Source organism: Opisthocomus hoazin, chromosome 1, assembly GCF_030867145.1.
Source record: "Opisthocomus hoazin isolate bOpiHoa1 chromosome 1, bOpiHoa1.hap1, whole genome shotgun sequence".
Classification (NCBI taxonomy): domain Eukaryota; kingdom Metazoa; phylum Chordata; class Aves; order Opisthocomiformes; family Opisthocomidae; genus Opisthocomus; species Opisthocomus hoazin.
The window spans coordinates 84,050,424-84,074,698 of NC_134414.1; the positions used below are offsets into that span (position 1 = coordinate 84,050,424).

Here is a 24,275-nt window from a genome sequence, read left to right on the forward strand (position 1 = left end):
AGATGTTGAGACATTCTAAGAGGTCTCTCATTTGATCTGATATCAGAATTGTCATGAAGTATGGAAAACATGTTGCTCTGTGTCCCTTTCTTAGTTAACACAGGGACTTGTAACTGGAATATCCGAGATTAAAGTAATAAAAAGCCCAGCTTTGACATGAAAATCCTTGTTATGTCTGGTACAAAAATGGAAACCAGAAAACATATGTATCTGTTCCTCTCGCAAAGTGAAGCGACTAATCTGTTGTCCATGGCTTCAGTATTTACTTAGAAGATGTAAGCAGGGAAGCACCATCCAATCTAACACTGAAATTCATAATTAATTTCTCCCTGGTCTTGCAATGAAAATAATTACCAAATTGAGTAAAATAACACTTGTAAAAAAATTATGCCAGGCAGTGCCATGTTTTGACAATGCAAAAGGATTAAAATAAAATGAGGCATTCAAAAAATGAAAACACTTTAATGTTGCAAAACTTTTTTTTTTTTTTCATTTTCTTGTGTATATCCACTCACAACATCTGCAGGCAGCTGGCATTTTGGGTCAGTGTTAGGAACATACAACATGATACAAGCAGTGCGTATTTTCCTACTGAAATATTTAACAGAAGATTTCAGGTTCTAAAGCGGATAACAAGTAAATTTCAGTGCACTGCTGAATCCTTGAACCACCAGAGGCAGAACTAGATTCAATATTAAATATGTCTGCTACATTTAAAGGAAAAGAGAAAAGAAATATCCTTTGCAGTATAATCTGTTTTGCAAAGTCAGTGGCAGGACCTGCCCTTTCCCTTCTACACAGTGTTGAGCAGATTTTAAAAATGAGTGTTTTGTAAATTGTTTTAGGACAGTTTAGGATGCATTTTGGGAATGAAATCAAAGGCACTGCACCATGAACTGAACTTAGACAGCAGGATGAATTAGCTTTGATGTGGTAATAAAAGTCTTCATTTTATACCCACAGGCCATATTGCTAAATTGCTAGCCTGTTAAATAGAAGAGGAACAAGGACTTGTGCCAGGGCTGTGAAGAAGTGTCAGAGAATGATTTGCATCTGCAGATCTCAGTGGTTTGCTTGGAGGCATGGGGTGCATTCCTAGATCGTATCTTTCGGTAGATACCTGCAAAAGGAATCCAGCTCACCTGCTCCAAGATTGTTTGTAATCCACACCAAGGTTTATTTTGTGAGGAAAGATTGATAACTGGGGATTGGGAGGCTTCCTTTAACAGTATATTCCTGATCCAAACCAAAACTGTAATGCAAAGACACCCTGGCAGTCCAATATTACTTCTTTGTGCTGCGCATTATTTTATGCAGTTTTATTCTCATCATAATGTACTTTCTGGTTATTTTATCTTCCTGGTTTCTGGTTTATACTTTTCTTCTTCTGGACTCCCTCTGAGATCAGTCAATCCAGGCTCAGATCACTTCCCAGCTCCTCCTCATCTGTCCTTGCTTAAGAGCCACTTTTCTTCTGTAGCTCCTGCCATCCTCCTCGGCTTTGTCCATTCTGCACCACTCACTTTTACCCATATTTCCACAACCTCATTTTTCACAGATGAATGGGTTTCATGCTTTTTCTCTGAGGAACAACTGAGGACTAGATTCTGCAACAGAACTATTGCAGTCGATGAGTTATTTTTTCCAAGTGAGTGAAAATAGACAAGATAAGATATCTTCTCACCTTTCCCTCAATTACTTTTGTGTGTGCATCTTCTGAGCAAAAGCTTGTATCTATCTCTAGGAAAAAAATGTGTTTAAAAGGACCAGTTCCAAAATACCTGTGAAACACATCGGTATTTTTCATGTTCTGTGATTTGTAACTAACTGAAAATAACTTTTATATTCTGACACTGAAAACTGGCAGCAAGGAAGCAGATAATAACCAAATATATATATATGTCACAATTATATCTGCACATCTAGATAGATGTAGAAATGCATATCATATCTAAATATGTAGACTTCTAGATCTAAAAGGCCTCAGTTAGCAAGAGTTCCTACAAAGGTTCTGTATTTGCACATAAATCATCCTGCCTATTAAAATAACTGAAATGGTATATCTACCAAAAACCTTGTCTGAATTAAATATCCTATAAAATTGTATTGTTTTCATATTTTCACAAGATTTCAAATCATGCAATGCAGAAACAGCTCTGAAATCAATTGCTACAGTTGTGGAGGTATACAATAATCACAGAAGTAAAAGGAATACAGTTTGGATTTTTTTTCATAAATTATTTTTTTCTACTTTATTTAAAAAAAAAAAGATAAATGTTCTTTTTTTAACTCTTTGAATCAGTTTGTCAGTTTGCATTTGTTTTACAAGTTTATAAATTCTTCCTGAGGAGAAAAATTACAGTCTCATAAAATGTCAAGTTGGATGAGGGTCCACCCCATCAAGAATGACAAAAATACTATTATGCATTAACTTTGTTTTCTTAACAGCTGGAAAAGAAAACAATACAGAAAGTAATAGTCATCTGCTTCAGACCTAAAGCAACTTTTCCTGTGAAATTAAAAAGGACAGTGCCATCTTACCTGCTTATAAATGTAGGATTTAGAAAAAGTAAAAGCATTGACTTATAGTGATAAAAACAAGTAAGAATTTGACAGATGTAAAAAGCTGTATTCTCAAACATGTTGTCTCTGAAACAAATTAACTGTCTCCTTCAGAGAATTACTGAGATGACTAAAATGTGGTAATTGTCCCCTTGTTAATTATTCTATTTTTAAGGAAATTAGAGATGACAGTAAAACTTTACAAGTTCAGAATGTGTAAACCCCTGAACTATGCAAAAAGACATAAAACCAAATAAATCCAGGTGACAAATAAAGATGAGATCAGAACTTGAGTTAAAAATGGAGAATTATCATCAGTTTAGTACAAATTCACAAGTCTGTGCTTTTTAGTGTTTACCTATTTGTCCAGGATTACCTCCAAATTACAAGATTATTAAGTGTGATATGACAGTTTGATAAGAATTCTTGGAAATTGCTGAAGTGCTTCTAAACCGAAGTGATCTTATTAAGAGAAATTATCTGCATTTCTGTTTTGTGGTTGGCATTATCTCTCACATGGTACTTGCTGAATAGATTTTTTCCTTTTCTTATTGTTCATCTATTAATGAACTGCTGAGTGCCAAGGACATTTGTAATCCTGTTTTGCAAAGGTCAGTGCAGTCACTGAGATATTATCACAATCAGATATTTTTTTGTTTTCAATCCATGTTTATCCCTAGTTACATGGCAGCCTTTTGGAGGAAGAAACAGTTCTCCACAGGAAAATTAATTACACGTAAGATCTGGACGGTGTGTTGATAGCAGGAGCTGAAGAAGACCAGGTTCCTAATACACGTCTCAGCTGCCCAAAGTTCCTGCACTTAATGTCCTTATTTTTCTTTAGCTGGGTGTTGCAGGTCTGAGAGCTGCTGATAGTTGTTCCATGTGTCCTTGACATATATTACTTCACATCCCACAAGCTCAGCAAGAAAAGCAAGTAACTTCATACTCACTGTTTATTGAAGCAGCAATTTATAGAGCTGTTGCAAATGAAACCCCATATCCCAGCTATGTGCATATACACCTGATGATTTACCCTAGTGTCTCTATCTAAACATTTTTATTTTAAGTGTCTGGTTTGGAAATATAATGACACTTCGGCAGTCAGATCAGGAGATTCAAGCAACACTGAGTACTACTTCTCTTACACATGCTGCAGCTTTAGTTTTTGATAACGAAATTTTTATTTCATTAATTTTTAATCATGTTCTTACCAATTTTCCACTAAATTAATGGTGTAGAACCTACAGCCTGCGGAGCAGCATAGAAATTTTTTAATAATCTCATTACAATGGAGGGGAGAGAGGCATTCAAGCCTCACAAATCAACTTGGCAAGTGACACTCATCCCACCTTCAGCAGTTCCCTGACTGACCACTGCTCCTTGAGTGCCTTCATTGCCTTTTTTGTAGCTGGTAGCCCCACTGAAAACTAGGGAGCTTGTCTGGCTCTACCTGAGTACTGGGGGAAGCTGGCAGCACATTGCTCCTCTTCCCTAAGTTCTTCCTGACTGTCCTTCACTGTGAAATGAAAAGAATGTTATCAATCAGCAACCTGTTCCTATTCCTTGTTTCTTGGTCCCAGCTCCAGCTTAGAAGGACCTCTAAAATTTATCAGTTCTTAGTGATTTTTGAGGGCTCAAGGGCCGGTGGTTACTGGAACGTAGCATATTCCAGACCTCCAACTCCACGGTGCCCCTCCCCCCCCAGGAAAGTGAGGAGAAAAGCAGATTTGTAGCATAATCCTTCTGTTGGCCTCTACGTGCAAGATGCTTCTCCAGGCAGGACCTGTGCCTGGCTTGTACTGTCATTATTCCCTATTTACTGAGTCTAGCACCTTACCTTTCTGGAACAAAATTAATTGAATGTTTCTTTTATCTTTCCTTGACACAAGTGCACATTTCACTTTGCTGTGTTATCTACCATGGCAGCATTGTTGTCTGGACAAAGTAGGGCATCTTGGAATCTAATTTTATACCTTTCAATACCCAAATGATCAAAGCAGATTATGTTCAACATATCTCAATACATATGGTATGGTATTATGACACAACATCTCTCTTCAAAGTCCCATTATAATCTCATTATGTGCAGTGATTTCATTTGACTAGTCCCTGTAAAAATGTATCCTTTGAGATACTTGTTCTTTTTTCTGTTGATCCTTCACATGAAGAAATCTACCACCTTATTTTAAGGTCATATCACATCTTATCATCTTTCTTCCTCTCAAATTAATTTAGAAACAATTTACATTTTATTCCTGTTTGTTTTAAACCATTCTTCCTGCAGTTTCTATGCTGCTGCTTACAGGCATTCCTGAAAGCACTAACTCCACTAAAATTACTCTCGCAATATCATCTTCATTTCTGGAAACTCACAAATTCCACTCTGGCTTCTGGAGTAAGATATCCATTGACTGAAGTGTACTAAGCACTCATGCGGCTTCTGTCTATTGACTTGCACATTGTTGCCTTTACAAAATAACCACCAGTGCAGGATACTAGAGCATGATCCTCAGTATCAGCAGTTTCTAAGAATGTTACCTTAGGTCTTGCTTACCTCTGACATGATGTAATGAAACTTTGATGCATAAAAATGGTAATTGTATTTATTTCCCCAGATATGTGAAATAAGTCCCCACCTAGTGGAAGGGAGCATACCATGAATTCTTGTCATACAAGGCTAACTGTGCCAGTATCCTATTAGTTTGCACTGATGGGAGAATCAGGAAATACGAACGGCTTAGAAAGGTTTCTGAGTTTTGATGGTACAGTGTAATTAGCTGCATCTAAACAAGAATTAAGAGCAATGATCTTTTAGCATTTGGGAAAATCTTGCTGCAGAATAGAATGACAGACTAATTTATCCTTAATTAAATATCAATATAGAAAAGAAAAAAATGACAGCAGTCAATAATAACAGTAATATAAACTACCGAGTAACAGAAGAGCCTGACTCCAAGCTGACACTTCCCACTAAGACGTATGCTAGTATACTATGTCAAACCAAAGCTGTTGGGCTGGTACAAAGTGCAGATAGTCATTGCGATTGATGCATTTCAAGGATGATGAATACTGTCATGTAAATATTCCAGTGGAACTTTTTGACACTAAAAGCAGCAAAGAAAATGTCAGACGAAAAGTGCTCTCTCACAGTCATACAGTAAAGAATGGAACAAATCTGGGACCAAATTCAACTGTTGTGATAGAAAAACAGAACAAATCAAACATGAGAACATATCTGTACCTCTCAGGGAAGTATCTGATGAAAGTGATAAAAGATATGAGAAGACAAGAAATAAGTGAGGGCTGTGAGTTAGGTACAGCAAAAAACAGGACATTAGACATCAAAAGCTGAAAAAAGACAAAGTGGTCTCCAGAAATGCAGTATTTTAAAAATAAAACATACACAGAGTTCACTGTATTTTTATGCCATATCTTTGGCTATTGGAGCAAAACATAACTCTACTAGTCTAGTCTAAGTCAAAGACAATATATGCCTGTTCTGTGTCTAGCTGTTCTATTTAACCTGGGCTCTTGGAAATGGGACTACTCTGAAGCATTTGGATAACCTATAATCCCTGATAAACGGCAGTAGAGGAAGAACTTTTTATGCTTTCAGTACTTGAGGGTCTTCATGTGGGAGGGAAAACAAAAAGACGTCATCTATTTCATTTCTCTTTTACATAAGTGGTTATTCTAGAAATTACTAGAACTGGCTGAAAAAGATTTGCTATTCTTTGTGAGAAGGGGGGTAAATGAAGTTGGGAAAATGTAGGTATAGCAAAAATTTGTCAGCTTTCCATTGAAAAAAATGGAATGTACCTAATTTATTACATGCTTATTTTATATTTAAACTGTTGGAATATTAACACATATTCTCCTTAATTATCACTGTGTCTCAGGGGAGCTGAAGTTCAGTTGGTTTATGACAAAATTCTTCCTCTGATCTGGATTTTAGACTGGATTACTTGTACGTCATGCCCGAGTGATCTGGGTTTATTTACCACAGTTAAATTTGGATAAAATAGTCTGAGTGGGCTATAAAATACTTCCTTCAAACATAACTTCTAGAAGACACAGTGAGGACCTTGATGGGACAGTGGAACACCACACAAAATGGCTTGAATCAAAACTTCATCCCGAAGTGAAATGTTATTTATTATGCTACAGCTCAAACAAGATATTTAGATGTTTCCAAACCCCTTCCTTATTTTTCATTTGCATTAATAAAAGCTTGATATCTTGCTTTTCAGGCTAAAGTGAGGTGCTGAGAACCATTTTAACACATTATGATATTAAATGCATAATATCATAATTTCTAGTGGGATGAAAATCCCAGTTTTTATCAGCTGCTAATGGCCTCTGGAGATATTCTGGCTGATGAGGTTTGTGATGTCAAGCAGCTGTAGATGAAAATAGGAGAAACAGTTGACTAATTAAATAATACAAGTGTAAAACTACAAATCTGAGACAAGCACATAATTATCGTGGTATTTCTTCATATGATTTTTATATGATATTGAATAGCATTAAATTGTCATACTCTTAGCAAAGTCAAAATAGGAACACACTAATCTGCAGATTTATATTTTAGACAGTAAAGAAATAAAATAACACAATATTTAGTTAGCATGAACAAACTTCTGAAGCTTTTCTTTTTTTTAACGTGAAAACGATTATCTGAAAAGAAGGTAATTTATTGAGTTTACCCAGCAATTTAAGGGGAACAACTCACAGAAATGACACAATGGTAACCCCTTTTTTGTGTATGAATTATCTCAGAGCAAACTGTGGAATTCTGAAGTGTACCTGTAATTAAACATATTTGCTGAACAATTCTAAATCTGCAGTTTATTTGCAAAAGCTTTATATACAAATTCAATATTCAAAATTCAAGCTGCTTGATTAGGTCAGTAGGCACATAATATGTTTCCATCTCAGAAGGTTTATTTTTCATATCAAAAATATGATATGAACCATTCAGAATTTGCTTTTTGCAAATACTCTTCAATAATATGCTCAAAATTCATCAAACATTATTGTTAGTACCTCTATTCAGCAGAATAGTTACAGAAAGCAAACAATACCCAGCTCAAATTACTAAAATGTCTATATATCTTTCCGGTCAAAGGAGACCTTGTTGATAAATGGAATTTAACAGCATAAAAAAACCACTAGATTTACTTATTCAGCTTTTGAAGGAAGAATGATATTAACATACCTGCAATATATGTAAATCCCTTAAATATATATAAGTAACTTATACTGCTACTCCTACATATTTTTCTAACAAAACTTATTGTTAATCTAAATTTTAAATATGAAATGAAAGTATATTTACTTGTGGAGGCTGGATGTATTAGATTTATCTGAAATATTCTGATTCCTAATTTGGAAGATACAGTTTTCAGCTGTTAAGCTATACACCAATATGTGAAGCTACTTACTCAAGCTTTTCTTCAGTGCTACAGAAAATACTAACAGAACAATTAAACCATTGCTTCAATGGGAGTTGCAGTGCATACAGGTAATAAATATATGGAGCTTGCTCTTTTATGTCTTCATTGTCTGAGTTTCTTTCCTTTTATTGTCAGGCTTATAGAACTACACAAGCCATGAAAACTCAATGCTAACTTAAAAGTGTGACCTCTGTTACTTTAGTATTTTTGGACTGTGTATCAAAGCAGTGTTTACATTAGATAATGAAATGGAGATGGGGCAGAAAACACACCTCTGAAAGACCTTCTACACAAAAGGATGAACACATCGTTCTTTGCACAAAGCATTAGAAAATACTGTGATATTTTATTATTAAAAATGCTGCTGAAAAGTTTATACATATGTGTCCAGCCATATATATCTTCTATCATTACTTAAGGCAAAAAACAAAAAATTGCAAAACAATAACAGAAGAAACCATTAAACCCTGCGTGCCTCTGAAAGTCAAGAATATAAGCCTGGGAAAGTACTTCTGTTTTTCTTTTACAGTTTGCAAAGTATATTTTGATATCATTATTATAGAATTCTATGAAGACCCTATAAATCTGTTCTCTCTATAAATAATACATCAGTCCAGATGTATCAAATTATTAAATCAACTTGATTGTAATTACTTTTAAAAGCTAAAATCGTTCACTTACAGAAACTTTTTTTTACCCAAATGTCACAAGCCTGACACAGTACTCTACATATTGCTAGCAGAAGACAATTGGAAGTACTAAACAAATACTGTAATTCACATTACAAACATACCCAACTGATTATGATGCCAAGCATCATTACCTTTTTTACTTTTTTTTTCTTTTTTTCCTTTTTTTTTTTACCTTTTTCTTAAGAGTTATGAACTGCTGCATCTCAGCTCAAGCATTACATAGGTGGTGGAAATGACTTGGTATAGAGTCAGCATTAATCAACATTATGCGATGGATCAATGGAAAAAAAAAACAAAACAGTTTTCCATCTGCTACTAGCTGTACTTTGCAGGTGTTACTTCATCAGATTCCAACCTGAGCATCCAGGTCACGTTTATAGCACATTTATTACAGATAAAGGATTATATCAGCCACATGTTGCATTTTTATCATGTCATTAACTTTCTTTTCATTTCTTTCCTTCAGAATCTTGTTTTACTCTCTGCTACAACAGGGAGTTGTGCAGATGAATAGACCTCAGTGAATCACCTTGTGTTTGAATTTATTTGTAAGGATGATTATTCCAAGACATTTTATTAAGGAAAAAAAAAAGGATAGAAAACAAGAAGTACAAGGCATCTTGTGTTAGATACTTATGGGACATACGATATTGATGCAGATTAGCTGTGAATTAATAATAGAAAATACATCTGGGATAATCATGTTCAAGTGCAGACCAATTTGTTCAAATATCTTTGGTTACTATCTCTCGATGATGGACTAACTTTCAAAGACAAAATATAAAGCATTCTTCATCTGTGAGAACTTATTTCTAGCTCTTCACATTCAAATCAGTTGTTCGAAACAAACTGCTAAGTTCCTTTGTTTGATAGCTCTGCTTGGCCCCTGGTTTCCTAGTGAAGGAAGGGCAGAAGGGAATAATTAGCTAAGAATTTTGCCCTTCCTGAGAGTGATGCTCTCTGGGATTTTCGGTTTTATTCAGATGCAGAACAGCTGACGATGTCTCCGCTTCTCTCTCCATAAAGTTCACTGGCTATGGGACTGCTGTGTAATAAATCAGCAAAAAAAGCTTTTTCTGACAGGTATGCTCTCAAGCACAAAACAGGATACTATGCAGAGAAGTTCTGTACACACTGATCATTTCTGAACACTTGAAAGAACAGTCAGCCAACCAACCTACCATTTCCCCACTGTCAAACTGTGTTTTTTTTTCATTTAGCAAAGCTACGAAGTGCTTTCTCAACTGAGATTCTGCTGCAGCTGCTGGTGAATATAGAGCTAGTTTTCCTCAGGAAAGGCTGACCAAAACACAGGCTTTTGTTGCTTTTGTCAGGGCTCAGAACTCTTTCTAATGTACCACAATAACCGAGAACTACAAACTGGACTCTGAATATATATTATTGGATGTTTCTTGGTTCAGTTCAACAAGCTTAAAATAGAAATTATTTTCTTTTGGTTTTTTTTCCTCCATTTTCCAATCCATTGCTTGTGTTGCAATTTAACAAAGGCTAACAGAAAATTAAATTACAGAAAAAAAGTTTCAGAAAAGAACAACAGTCTCCTATGAATACTTTAACATGCACTAGTGTAACCTGTAAGAGAAAATATGCAGGTCACACAGACAACTGTATCCTCTGCATGACACCATAAAAATGAAACATGTTAGAAAAAACTCATGGTTTTTGTTTATCACTAGTAATTAAGAAGTTCCTCCTTTGGACTTGGAGGAAATAGAGGTGATATGACTAAAGTATATACACATAGGTCACAACCGAATGCACAATCTTTCTAAAAGCTCTTTTCAAACTGAAAACATCAATAAAAGCTTCTTCTTTTTTTTCTTTTTTCTTTTTTAAACTCACAGCTATGTACATTTTCACAAAGTTTCTTTAAATATAGTTCAGGCTGGCAAGTCATCTCTTTGCACAGAACTATACGTGCTTTACTGCATAGTCAGTCCTCCTCTTTTTTTGTCATTTTTGTTTTTAATAATAAAATTCTATTTCCCCCATCTGGATTACAGCTTCATATGTTGGGTAAAAGCCCATGGTGATGTCTTTGTTTTAACAAGGGCCATTCATGGTATGGCACATAAAGAATTTTTTTAATTATTTTATTTATTAAAAAAAAACCCAAACAAACAACAAAACAAAACACCTGTACAGTCACTGGCTCTGTTCCAGAAGATTCTGCTTTGTTTGTTACACTCAAAACACCATTTTAAGTGACTTCTTCTGGCCTTGACTTTCAATCAAAGTGGCTGAGATCTTAAAGCAGTATCGTAACAGCAATGTACACTTTTCACATTTCACAGGGTTTGTAGTTGATCTTTAACATCAGAGAGTTTCTGTGGAAGGATCAGTAAGAAAATAATGACTGTCCTTCTCTTTCACTTGTTTTTACTTTAGGTTTTGACAAGGTGTTCAACGGATGTTATTATAACTTTTTCCTCTTCTTTTTGTTGTTTTTTTTTTTTCTTTCTTCCAAGTGGCTTGTGAGAGTAGAAGGGAAAGGGCTGAGCTATACCCTAGTGGTCGAATGTCCATGGGGCAAATTTGTACTGTTTTGTCCTCCACTGAAGGTGTTGAAAGTATGCAAAGGCTGCATTCCTGTTAATGTATTTGGAATCATGGTTATGGTATTGGGTGTCATTAGCGGGATGTCATCTGGGGACCTTCTCAAAGTAAGGGTGTAGTCAGGCGGACAGGTTAGTCTCAGTGTGTCATGGGCCTGCAGCGATTCACACTCATGGTCATGTTCTAGCTGTTTCATCTGCAATGACATAATCTCTTCATTTTGTATGTGTGCGATATCATTAGTTGTGTTCCTCTGGGGGCTGGGGCGCCTGTGAGTCTCATGACGCCGCTTGTCCTTCTTGTAATACAACGCAGCAAAAGCTAAAATATTGAGGAACAACAAGGATGCTCCCACAGCAATGGTGACGCTCAGCTCTGTGGAGTAATCTCGCTTGTTTTCTATTAGAACTGTCGTATCCTCTGGAGCTGTTTTATGGGTGTCTTTTGAATGTTTGGGATTGTTAGCAGGTGTCATTGCTGGGCGTTTGGTGGCTGGCCACAATTTACCAGGAGAACGTCGCGTCACATAAGGAAATGATGTCATGTCAGGAGGGGGGACTTTAGTTGTTGTGGAAACGTACTGAAATATTTCATTCAGATTGTGAAGGTGTGGTACGAGCTCCAACCAGAAAGCAACTTTTGTTGCTCGGTAGTGATCACGAACTCGAGGTTTCAGGCCGATATGCAGATAAAGCTGGTCTTTAGGATTGTATTTGGACCAGGCCACTTCTTCAAAGCGATTGGGTTTGGTGTGGATGAACTTTGTGTCCTGTGGAACAGGCTGGTTTGGATCTCTACAAAAATAAAAACAGGCAATATTACAGTCATTAAAAAAACAAAAGCAAAAGCAAAAAAAAAACAACCCTCTACCCTTTAGTTAACACTTTATCTGGTAATAAACATAACCTAGAAACAGCAGCTAAAAAAAACTCCCTAACTTAACAACAAACGTTAATAAACAAACAAAAGGAAAGTTATTTATTGTATGGTGCATCTCAGACATTACAACACTTTTTTACATGAAAACACAGAAAGGGTTGTGTTTCAGCTTCCAAAAGCTCGTCTGAAGTTCTGTGATTCAGTATCATACTCCAAAGCTGTCTTAGAGATGTACTAAATACCTTTCCCCATAGTAAAGGTGAAGGTTCAACTCTTCTTAAGGTTCGACATTAACTCTATCATTTAAGTGACATTTAAAGTACTACTGGAAGTAGTGGATATAGGCATATAATACCTATGGCAATGCTGGAAGTCCATATGACCATAAGAATTTATACTAGCTGTTTATACTACCTAAAAAACTTCAAAACATGAAGTAGCAGGGCTAATATGTCTAACTGGGAACTCTTGCTCTTTGTGTTCCTTTACTGAGCAATTAGTCCCCCTTGTTCAAATATCTACTTCAGGGGAAAGCCTTTAAAATATTTGTATATTGCAAATCTTTCCATCATTTGCATTAGCAGATTACTATTTGAAAGTTCTGTGTGTTTACTGCTACTAAATAACTACTTTTAATGGCTGTAGGACAGTGAGCCTTAATTCTGTCCCAGATTGTAGGGATGAGAAATATATTAGCTGAGATCAACAAGTTTTGTAGTAGTTAAGTAGCAGTAGAGATAAGACTAGTAAACTACTCAGAGATAATTTCAAAATTGGTAACCCAAATATTTAAATTATGCTTTTCCCACCTTCTCTTTTTTCTTTTATTCTTATATGTTCAGAACAAAGAAAAACCAGTGGCACAAAAAGCATTTAAATGTGGTTAGTGTCTATGTATCCTTATAATTTTGATGAACTTTATGTACTTATGACTTCCTCTTGGCATGAAAAAATACAGAAATTAAAATTAGTAATATTTCATTTAATATTCTGTTGTGCATGAGTTTGAATCTTCTTTTGCAGCAAAGAGTATTTTCTGGGAGTTTTTGATATACCGAGAGTACGTGATTCATTTTCTGTGCATTACACTGAGAACTTTCCAATTTTCATTTCCATTCCCATAAGTATTAGTTTATTTCCTGTGAAAATAACTCGAATATTTTCCTTTTCTTCCAATATACTGTTACGTACGTTATGGGAGTACCAAGACCCATCCCTACATATTTTAAAGCATCTTGTTTTTTTTCTATTTCCAGTTTCAAAAGCTCATGAATGTGATTGCCTAGATTAGTATTCCTTTGCTGTTCATAAAAAGCTATTCTTCAATTCTTAAAACAGACTGGTAATTTGACTTTAGTAATCTTATGATTCCTGTATTAAGCTATTTACCTGAAGGGTTTTAGCTTACCTTTTATTGAGTGAAAGGAAGAATTCTTTTCCTATATAATTTTGGTACTTCAGTTTACCTTAACTTTCTTCTCGTCTGTTGATACTAGATTGCCATTCTTATTCATTAGAAAGTGTATCCCCCCGATGAACAAATATGGCGACCTAAGTGTCAACAGAAGGCTGAGGTACTCAGCAACTTTTTTGCCTCAGTCTTCACCAGCAACTTTTCTCCTCAGCCCTCCCTAGTTGATGGACCACATGATGGGGACTAGGGGGGTGAAGTCCCTTCTACCATAACAGAAGATAAGGTTCATGACTACCTGAGGAACCTGAACATACATAAGTCTATGGGACCTGACAAGATGCATCCCACGGCCCTTTGGGAATTGGCTGATGTAGTTGCCAAGACCCTCTCTACAATATTTTACAAGTCATGGCAGTAAGGAGAAGTCCCTGGTAACTGGAAAAAGGGAAACATTGTGCCCATTTTTAAAAAGGGTACAAAGGAGGACCCTGGGAACTACCAACCTGTCAGTCTCACCTGTGTGCCTGGGAAGATCATGGAACAGATCCTCCTAGAAGCTATGCTAAGGCACATGGAGGCCAGGGAGGTGATTCGAGACAGCCAGCATGGCTTCACCAAGGGCAAGTCCTGACTGACCAACCTAGTGGCTTTCTATGATGGAGTGACTGCATCAGTGGACAAGGAAAGAGCAACGGATGTCATCTATCTGACTTCTGTAAAGCCTTTGACACGGTCCCCCACAACATCCTTCTCTCTAAATTGGAGAGACATGGATTTGATGGGTGTACTGTTTGATGAATAAGAAGTTGGTTGGATGGTCACATCTAGAGGATAGTGGTCAACAGATCAATGTCAAAACGGATGCTGGTGGCAAGTGGTTTCCCTCAGGAGTCTGTACTGGGACCGATGCTCTTTAACATTTTCATCAATGACTTAGTGAGATCGAGTGCACCCTCAGCAAGTTTGTAGACGACACCAAGCTGAGCGCTGCAGTTGACATGCCTGAGGGATGGGATGACATCCAGAGATGGGAATTGGATAGCATCCAAGAGGGGGACTTGGAAAAGCTAGAGAAGTGGGCCCATGTGAAATTCATGAGGTTCAATAAGGCCAAGTGCAAGGTCCCGCATCTGGGTTGGGGCAATCCCCGCTATCAATACAGGCTGGGGAATGACAGGATTGAGAGCAGCCCTGCCGAGAAGGACTTCCGTGTACTGGTGGATGAAAAGCTGGACATGAGCCAGCAATGTGCGCTCGCAGCCCAGAAGGCCAACCATATCCTGGGCTGCATCAAAAGCAGTGTGGCCAGCAGGCTGAGGCAGGTGATTCTGCCCCTCTACTCCACTCTCATGAGACATCACCAGGAGTGCTGCATCCAGCTCTTCAGCCCTCAGCACAAGAAGGACACGGACCTGTTGGTGCAGGTCCAGAGGAGGGCGACTAAAATTATCAGAGGGATGAAACACCTCTCCTCTGAGGAAGGGCTGAGAGAGTTGGGATTGTTCAGCCTGGAGAAGGCTCCAGGGAGACCTGATTGCAGCCTTTCAGTACTTAAAGGGGGCCTACAGAAAAGATGGAGACAATCTTTTTAGCAGGGCCTGTTGTGACAGGACAAGGAGTAATGGTTCTAAACTGTTCACCAGATGAATTAGTAGCTGACCTGGAGGCCAAATGAGGGAACCGAGTATTTCGTATCTGGTGATATTGGCACAGGAAGAATGATGGGGAATCTTACCCTGAATTCCATATAACATGTTGAAATACCATTAATCTTTTAACTACTTCTGCAACAGCATTAACTATTACTCAGGACAATGGATCTATTACTTCAATGCACTTAAAAGTGTTTTATTCTTTTGCGTCGTTCTCTAACTTCATTGGAGAGCAAAACGTCTTAACAGTTACACACTGAGTCTGTCTCCAAGACACTGAAAGGCCCCTTGATCATTTATTTTCTTTCAGCAGTCCTCTGATCTCCATATGGGAAAAAAAAAAAAAGGGGGGGGGGGAGAGAAAAACTGTGTGGCATTTCTTCATGATTCCACTGATTTTTTATGTTGTCACAATATTAATAATGGTACAGCCATTCCTGCCTGAAGCACTGGTACATAAGCATACTTTCCCTTACCTCCTTTCCTCACTTATCACCAGGTCCCACTGTTGCCATGCTCCCAGTCAGCTACTGTAACTACTAAGGAAAGCAAACCATAAGTACACTGTTTTGTTTGACTAACATAGATTGGCTGTTGGAGACAGTTTTTTCTTCAGGCAAAAACATCAAAAAGAAATGCATCAGCCTCATAAAGGAGTTCACAGAGAATTGATTTGAAAACACACTTTAATCATTGTAAGTTTAATTGTGTCTTCTATTAGAAAGCCAAACGGAGTATAAAACATAGGCATCTTTAATAACTCAGGTTTGTGCTTCAGAATCGATGACAGTAAAATTATTCAGGAGTATTTATCTGAATTACAAAGAAAAAAAGGCTACATCCTTTAAGCCTTTATCTTTCCCATCACCAACGTAGGTAGAGATGAATGAATGGGAGCAAAAATAGAGTATTGTAAGTCCTCAAAAGAAGGTGATTTTTAGAAACCAGATAGATGCCTCTAATGAAAGCATGGCTTCATATCTACTCTATGAATCTTCAAATGCTTCTTCACAAGAGTGTAGCTGGCAGAGTATCTGTGAAGGACTGGCACACATCCCTCATGTCATTCACCTTCCCCCTGCTGATGTAGCTGTGAAGAATGTAACATGGCCCTAACAAACAGAACATTTGAGCATACAAAACTACCATTACAGTTAGGACAGTACTACTGTCAGCAGACTGAACCTTTAAGTGCATCTCTTAATGAAGCTCTCATATATAATTTGCACATAGTGGAATCAAAAGCTGTATTTTCATGTCATTTTTGTATCCCAAACGTAGTTTCTCACAGCTACTCTGTAACAAATTGCTTTCCTATTTCTAAGGCATGTTAGAACCCTAGTTTTGAAAAGGCCCAAACAACTGTTAATGCAACAACAACAACAACTACTAAGTCATAGCAAGGTAGAAAATGGAGGATTAGCAAAATGCAGTTTCCAGGTATTCATTTTAAGTATTATCCATTTGCCATTAATATACTTTGTCACCTCCTATTTACTAGCTTGGGTAACTGATTTCGAAGTAAAACACAATAAAAGAAACATGCCTTGTGCTATTCTTTTGTTCTTGAAGTGATTTTACAAGTTTGACCTGCCCTCCAAACCCAGCCTTGGCAGTAGCCCCATTAAACAATATGTGGTTTTTAGCAGTGGGTGGCATGTCAATTAAAAGCCCAGCACAGTCCATCAGAACGATGCACCACCTGAGCTGAAATTATACAATAAGTACCTGGATGCAGCCTCTGTGGGAGAGTCACCAAGGTGAGAAAAGTCTCAGAGACATTAAAAATAAATAAATAAATCCACAGCTTTAATGTTCAAGGCTCACTTACAGGGAAACGTGGAATAATAAATCAACAGATTTTTCCTATGTGTTGTCATGGGTACAAAGAGAAAGCAAGCCAAGTTCTATCATAATAAGAATGGGAAACAATCAATGAAAAAAAGGGTGGGGAAGACCCAGAAACAAAGCCCTCAACAACACAGTCTTGAACCATATCAATCTTTTTGAGAGTTGGAGGACCTGAGTGGGCACATGGATTCCAGATTGCATGTGGGAGAGTAGAGAGAATAATAGTTTCCCCAGAAATGTCCCCTGTTGCTCTAGGCTTGAGGTGCTAAACTTCCCTTTTCCATTGGAGGCATCAGAGGTGCAGAGAAAATGTAATCTTAAAATATTATTTTTCTCCAAATATTCTCTTGTACTATCCAGAACAATTAATCATTGTTCATATAAACAAAGAAAAAAAAAACAGCAAGGCAATATAACTTGTGTTGCTCTTTTCCTTTACTTGTGAAAACTGAAATTTTACAGCTAGAGGCCATTTTTAACGACACATCTTTCAGACTACCCGTGAACAGGCAAGTTTGTAACAGAAGATATACTCCACTCCTGTCTCAGCAGCAATGGTGAATTTTCAGAAATGACTAATAGCTCTCCCAAAGCACCTGCTGTGCCTTTAGGTGTAGTACAACAACGAGTTCATAACCAGAGAACTGGGTGATGGAGTGTATAGTCTGCTGAAATTAGCTTTCAAGTAGCAACAGCTGGAAAGTGCTTGCAATTACAAGTAATGGTGGCAGAAGAAGAAAGAAGCTCCTGTCAGCCTCAAAAAATTGCCTAAATATGACTTCTTACTCTATAAGGAATAGTCATATAATGATTGTAAACAGTAGTGTGACTGCAGAGAACTTGTATCTTCATAATAGTTCCAATGATGTATATTTGTGAGGATCTGAAGTCCTCTATGCATATGCGGCACTTCATCTATAAAAATAAAGGCAGACTGATCGTATAATCATCTGAGTATTCAGTACAACCAGCATGCGTCATTCTCTGTCCATAAACCAAGCTTTCATCCTAAAGTTTTACCATCCCAGTGCTGATGACTTCTTGTTGCCAAATGTGTCCAAATATTCAACAGTTAATCCACTATATTGTTGCAGTACTGTGGGATATCTGCATGCAAAAGTACCTGTTTGTCTAAAATGCAGCGCAACAAAAGCTTTCTTTTTGCCTTGTGTATTGACTTAAAGTATTTGATTGTTTTTTACTCAGTTCTTGCTTGAGGTTTTTAATACTGCAAAATCCCTCTGTCTTGAATGTCATTTGGATTCATCAAAGGCTGCAAGAGCTGCTGAAGCCTCTGAGTGTTTCAGACTAGGCATCTCTGAATATTTCTTTTATAGCTGCATACCACTCACTGCAGTGCAGTAAAGCAGCAGTTTCCAGAGCCCAATCCTGACATTAAACATTCATTGGAAAGATTTACAGCCCCTTTCTGCCACAAGTATCTTTGTTGTAATTCAGTACCGAAGACTCAAGGTTAACAAAAAAGCCCTTGCTGCTCAAGTAAAACCCTGCAATAGTCTTTAAAGGAATGCTTTAGGAACAGAACAAAAACTATTAATAGCACACACAGATTAAGGTGCTTTGAGTGTTCTTTCCTTGATGTTTACAACTCCATTTCAGAAAAACACTGATGTCTTTATTTTGTTTTGTAAGCAGAATTAATTCAAATTTTCAACCTTGTCAAAGCAAAATTTATATCAGAGTCTCTTCTTTATTTCAGTCAAGTGCTTATTATTGCCATTATAGCTCTCTGAGGGAAAAATCTTTCCAGTGTCTGCCTTTCTGTTCCAATTCCTTCTTGAGTCCCCATTCCTGTGAAGGTCACTAAAAAGAAGAACTTCCTTTCTTTTGTTGCAGATAAGTGCTATCTGCCTGACAGTTCCTTCTTCAAGTAACAGACATGTTGACTCTGATTTTTTAGCAACTTAAGTGAGCGGCCTTTTCTCTGAGACATGATTTGTCTTAATAATTGCCCTATTTTTCGAGTCAAAAATGCAGTGCGTTATTATTCTCACTGAGCTACTGAAAGAAAATAGTTTGAGGGACCACACTAATTAAAAGTTCATAAATATTAATTAGCCCCAGTTACCTTCTCTCTTACACAAATAGCGCTATAATACTACTGCAAGATCAGGGTTTGAAGCCACTGCTGTGGGATACTGACCGTTTTAGAAGTATATTATCAACAAAAACGAATGCTGGAGATCAAACTTACCCAGTTTTGGCGAAGTTAGTCCAGTATGTCATAACTACTGCACTGAGCATGACATCATTCTTGGAAAAGTTGCAGTTGAACAGTTCTGTGGGGCCAATCATGGGAATCCCAAACACGTAAGGGACTTCATCACCGTGAGCTGAATCAGCCCAGCTGGGTTTCATTTCACTTTGGCAGTGGTGATAAAATGCATAGAAATACGTTGGAGATCCATACTGAGCATGCAGGTCAGCAGTAGCAACAGCTGGCGCAACCCACTGATGGTCTGTAAAAAGAGCGACCAGGGTTTTCCGTCTTGTTTCAGGGTTTTCTTTGTCTGCCCAGTCAGTGTACATGAATTTAATGGTCTCTCGCAGTGTATCTTTCCCTTCTGGATAACCATATAGATTGTCCACAAAATTGGAGACAGAAAAGTCAAAATCATTGGGGGAAACACCATCTTCATTGTCTACAATTCCGTCTACAAATTTCAAACCTTCCCCTTGATTCACGCCCAGCATGATATCATAGTTAAGGAATTCCCCTTGCTCCATGAGAATTTGAGGGTCGTCTGGAATCACGTCTCCATCTATCACAGGCCCAAAGGCAATGTGGTACGTGGCTGGAGTGATGGTCTGTTGAATGAGTTCTTTGTAATTCTTATTCCGAAGACATTCAACCAAATCAGTGGTATCCAGCATGTCACAGCCCACTTTATCTGCCAATATCCGAGTGTACTTGGCAGGCTGGTAGTTCACTGCCCAGCTGGACAGGGCTGTTCCACTCTGTATGATTGCCTTTTGGAACAAACCTGCAAGTGCAAAATGTTCAAATGCAAATCCAATTACATATTAAAAAAATATTTAAAAAACATAAAAGCAGTTTTCACTAAGCAAAACCAGCTTTGATTATACAATAACTAAAGGATGCATATACCTAAATTTCAATTCAATTTCCTTATATTCTACTCACTGCTCCCTTTTTATAGTATCTCTAATAGGCTACTAATTAAAATCTCTCTTGTTCTTCATGATCACATACATAAAGCATGAAGGTTTCAGGTTACTGTTTCAAGAACAAAACTCATGCTTGTACTGCAGTTTTCTCGTATCTTTATTGGAGGTCCCCTCGCGTTAACACAGTGGTAGTCCTTTTAAAATTTCTTTAAAGAAGTGGCAGCTACAAGCAATCATATCCTCTTCACCATGTAAATGACTCTTATAAATGTGCTCTTCGGTAGTTTAAAGGTCAAATGAAAATTACACACTCTCATTTCCTTCACAGAAGCCATGCATCATATAATTTGAAAAAATCTGCTAAGCTAAAACCAATTTAATAAGCTTGATTCTTCTACTCTGACATCATTTCTTCTTTACCATCTTAAATTTTTTTTGTGTGTATGTGTGTTTTAACACTGCATATATGTTGAATTAAAATACATTTACATTTTTTAGAAGAGAATAAGACAAGATTCAATAGTTCTTTCTGGTTGTTCCACATGTACTAACATAAAGAGAGATGAAAGGCCCAGTCTGAAGAGCTTCTTTGTGTCACCAGAGCAGTGAAAAACAAATGGAGCTTACTGGTGAATCTGCCCCATCTGTTTTTTCCTGGTAAGATCACTAAAACGGTCTATTTTATACTTAAACTGAAATGCCTGGGCCTCTTCTGCACGTGGTTTCTACTGTCAAGCTGTTGAAATGTCAAAGACAGTAACAGCTACAAAAATATTTAAAGACCTTGAAGCATTTATGGGAAAAACTGGCTGTGGTTGATACACCTTTGTGATCACTACTTACTGGACACACTACAAAATTTCAATGATATGACTAGTTAAATTTTTCATGATTCCGTCTGTTTGATTTTGGCATGGTTTACTCAATACTTATTCACTGCAACCTATTTTTATCAAAAGACTAAATTGTCAGCCATAATTCTATGTATTTCCAAATAGTGTGTGTTTACAATTGCTTGCTAGGGCTTAGGCTTCTGCCGTAGATTTCTGTCTGTTTTAATGTGACAGAAGTAGCACAAACTTATAAATACAATAGATATCTTGATCTTATCTTGTTTTATAAATTCTTTGTAGATTTACTCTTATCACCAAGAACATTTATGGTTCAGTACTGGTGCTGTACATTTTTGGTGTTTGTTTTTTTTTGGAGGGGTGAGGTGTTGAGGGTAGAAATCCCACAGTTCAAACACAGAATCTTAAAAACTCTGTTTGGGTCACACAGTACTTATGCGGAGTTAAATACGTTTTTTAATAAGGTTAAGTTATGTTATTATTAAGTAAGGAAAGCATGTAAATACATATTGGAAGTGCAGACTGGACTGTGTAAAAAATGAAAAAGGTCATTGCTCTTTTCCATTTTAATTACAGCAAATTCTTTGATAGAAGAGCCAGTGGAGACTGCTGATAAAGCTAGGAAAAGTATATGGCCCATGGCATTTGTTGCATGAAATCTCTGCTGTAATAGCATTTAATTTTTCACATAAAATATTTATGTTGACTAATACAAACCCAGAATACTAGCTAGTAGGTATTTTACAAAAATTACAGACCGTAAGTAATTTTAATTCAGCCTACCTGATATGGCCATTTTTGTTACACTACAACATCTAAAAAAAAAAAAGGGCTTTACTCAGAAGATTGTTACCTTCTGAATAGTGAGAGAGTGTCAGGAGACTGACACAAGAAGCTCCTGCCCCAGATCCAAAAATAGTAACTCTTTTTGGGTCTCCTCCAAAAGATCCAATATTTTCTTCAATCCAGCGTAAAGCTTGGATTTGGTCAAGCAATCCATAATTGCCTTTTGCAGCTTGGTCGCCAGTACTTAAAAAACCTATAATGCAAAAAAAAGACAATTTTAGTTTAATTTACAAATTTAGTTTAGATACAGAGCCAGCTACAGGGTATCCACATATTCACAACACCTCTTCCCATCGTTTTACCTTCCGGGCTTCTGCCTTTTTTTTTTTTTTTCCCCAAAGGTCATGGTCCTAGTTAAATGTCTCCAATGCAGGCAGTAGAACTCATTCCATATGCTGTTTGGTTCTGTTATGTTTTTCTCTACTGCAGCGGTCACATTTATGAAAAACCATTATTTCCTTTGTGAAATAATACTATATCAATGCAACAATACAGACTGAAGATTTTAAATGTTTGGTAACTCTATCTGAGTAAGGTATAAAAACTTGGGAAATCATTTTTGTTCAAAGAAGTGAGATATTCAGTCTTCCACTGAGAACGTGGCTCTTTAACATCTTAATTTAAATGCTCCTTACAAAGGACCAAAATTGTCCTGAACTACACAGCTCTTTAAATTACTGTACTTGTGATATGAATAGCCATACTCAGAAATAGAACAGGAAAGATGAAGAAAACAGTAAAAGGAACAGGAAAAAGGCCTAGGAAACAATTATACTCCAGTTACATAGAGGATATTTATTAGGATTACAGCAGGTAAACCCTTGGCAATTCACCCTTTGGTTGGGAGATTTTATCGAACAAATCAGGTTTTGCCTCCTCAAAATTGCAGGGAAAGCTGCGTTGCTGTTTTTTGTTCTTGTACTATGGTTATCAGATTTTAGAAACAAAGTGTGACACATTTGCTGCTTGTCTTGCGACTGAAAACAAAATGACCGAAAGACTAGGACCGAGATTAATTTTGTTAATCAGGTGGAAGAGAAAGGTCCATGGAATGTGGAAATAGGGGCAGGCCACATGGGAAGAGTACAGGAATGTGGTGAGAGCATGCAGGGATGCAACGAGGAAGGCCAAAGCCCACCTGGAATTGAAGCTGGCAAGGGATGTCAAAAACAACAAGAAGGGCTTCTTCAACTACATCAGCAGCAAAAGGAAGACTAGGGACAATGTGGGGCCACTGCCGAATGAGGCAGGTGTCCTGGTTATGGAGGACGCAGAGAAGGCAGAGCTACTGAATGCCTTCTTTGCTTCAGTCTTCAGTGCTAAGGCCGGCCCTCAGGAATCCCAGGTCCCGGAGGTAAGAGAAGAAGCCTACAAAGAGGACGACTTTCCCTTGGTCGAGGAGGACAGTGTGAGGGATCGCTTAAGTGATCTGGACGCCAACAAATCCATGGGCCCCGATGGAATGCACCCACGAGTGCTGAGGGAGCTGGTGGATGTCACTGCTGAGCCATTCTCCATCATCTTTGAGAGGTCCTGGAGGACAGGAGAGGTGCCCAAGGACTGGAGAAAGGCCAATGTCACTCCAATCTTCAAAAAGGGCAAGAAGGAGGACCCAGAGAACTACAGGCCGGTCAGCCTCACCTCCATCCCAGGAAAGGTGATGGAGCAGCTTATGCTGGAGGTCATCACCAAGCAAGTGGAGGAAAAGAAGGTTATCAGGAGTAGTTGTAATCGATGGCCTTGCTGGACTTGTCGAATGCAAGACAAAAGACAAAGGGACTGAGGTTGTCAAGAGCCGAAGAGCTAACGAAGTAAATAACTGGTGCTTATCTTATCAGACAAAAGTAAGGGGGGATAGCCCATCACTGTAAACTCAGTGATGTGTGGGGCGCCGCGGAGCCTGCGCAGCCAGAGATTGCTTCAGAGATTGCTTTGGACAAAGCACAGATGGCCCCCGAATGCACATACCAAGATGCCCGCTCCGAAGGCGTGTCACACTGCTGAGTCCCGCTTCTGACGACACGACATTCCATGCCAAGAGCCAATCGATACACAATAATTGACTTAGTCCCACCTCGCAAAAAGATTTCCAAACATATAAAAATTGGCACTTGAAAACTCTCTTTGGGAGGAGGAGCCAAGCGAGAACTTCACCTGACGGACGGGTCGACGGGCCTGAACCTCTCTTCCCCCCCCAAGAAGGGATGCCTTTTTGGTAAGAGTCGCGCCTCTGACTTTGTCAGACGTATCCCCGGGAACACATTGTTAACTAAAGCGCTAAACTATTACTTTGAGCTCAACTTTTGTAGACAGTGAATTTATCAACGGCAATTCCGAATCTG

General features: G+C 37.8%; 1 protein-coding gene across 5 annotated transcripts in view; it reads right to left on the reverse strand.

Moving 5' to 3' along the window:
- Positions 1-763: 763 nt before the first annotated feature.
- NLGN4X (neuroligin 4 X-linked) overlaps positions 764-24,275 on the reverse strand; it is a 218,192-nt gene continuing 194,680 nt past the window's right edge. For all 5 annotated transcript variants that reach the window (XM_075427967.1, XM_075427976.1, XM_075427939.1 and 2 more), the window contains 3 exons: positions 21,941-22,126; positions 19,302-20,091; positions 764-12,084 (listed from right to left, as the gene is read on the reverse strand). In XM_075427967.1, coding sequence (XP_075284082.1) covers positions 11,235-12,084; positions 19,302-20,091; positions 21,941-22,126 — 1,826 coding nt within the window. In that variant the 3' untranslated portion in view covers positions 764-11,234. The remainder of the gene's footprint in view (positions 12,085-19,301; positions 20,092-21,940; positions 22,127-24,275) is intronic.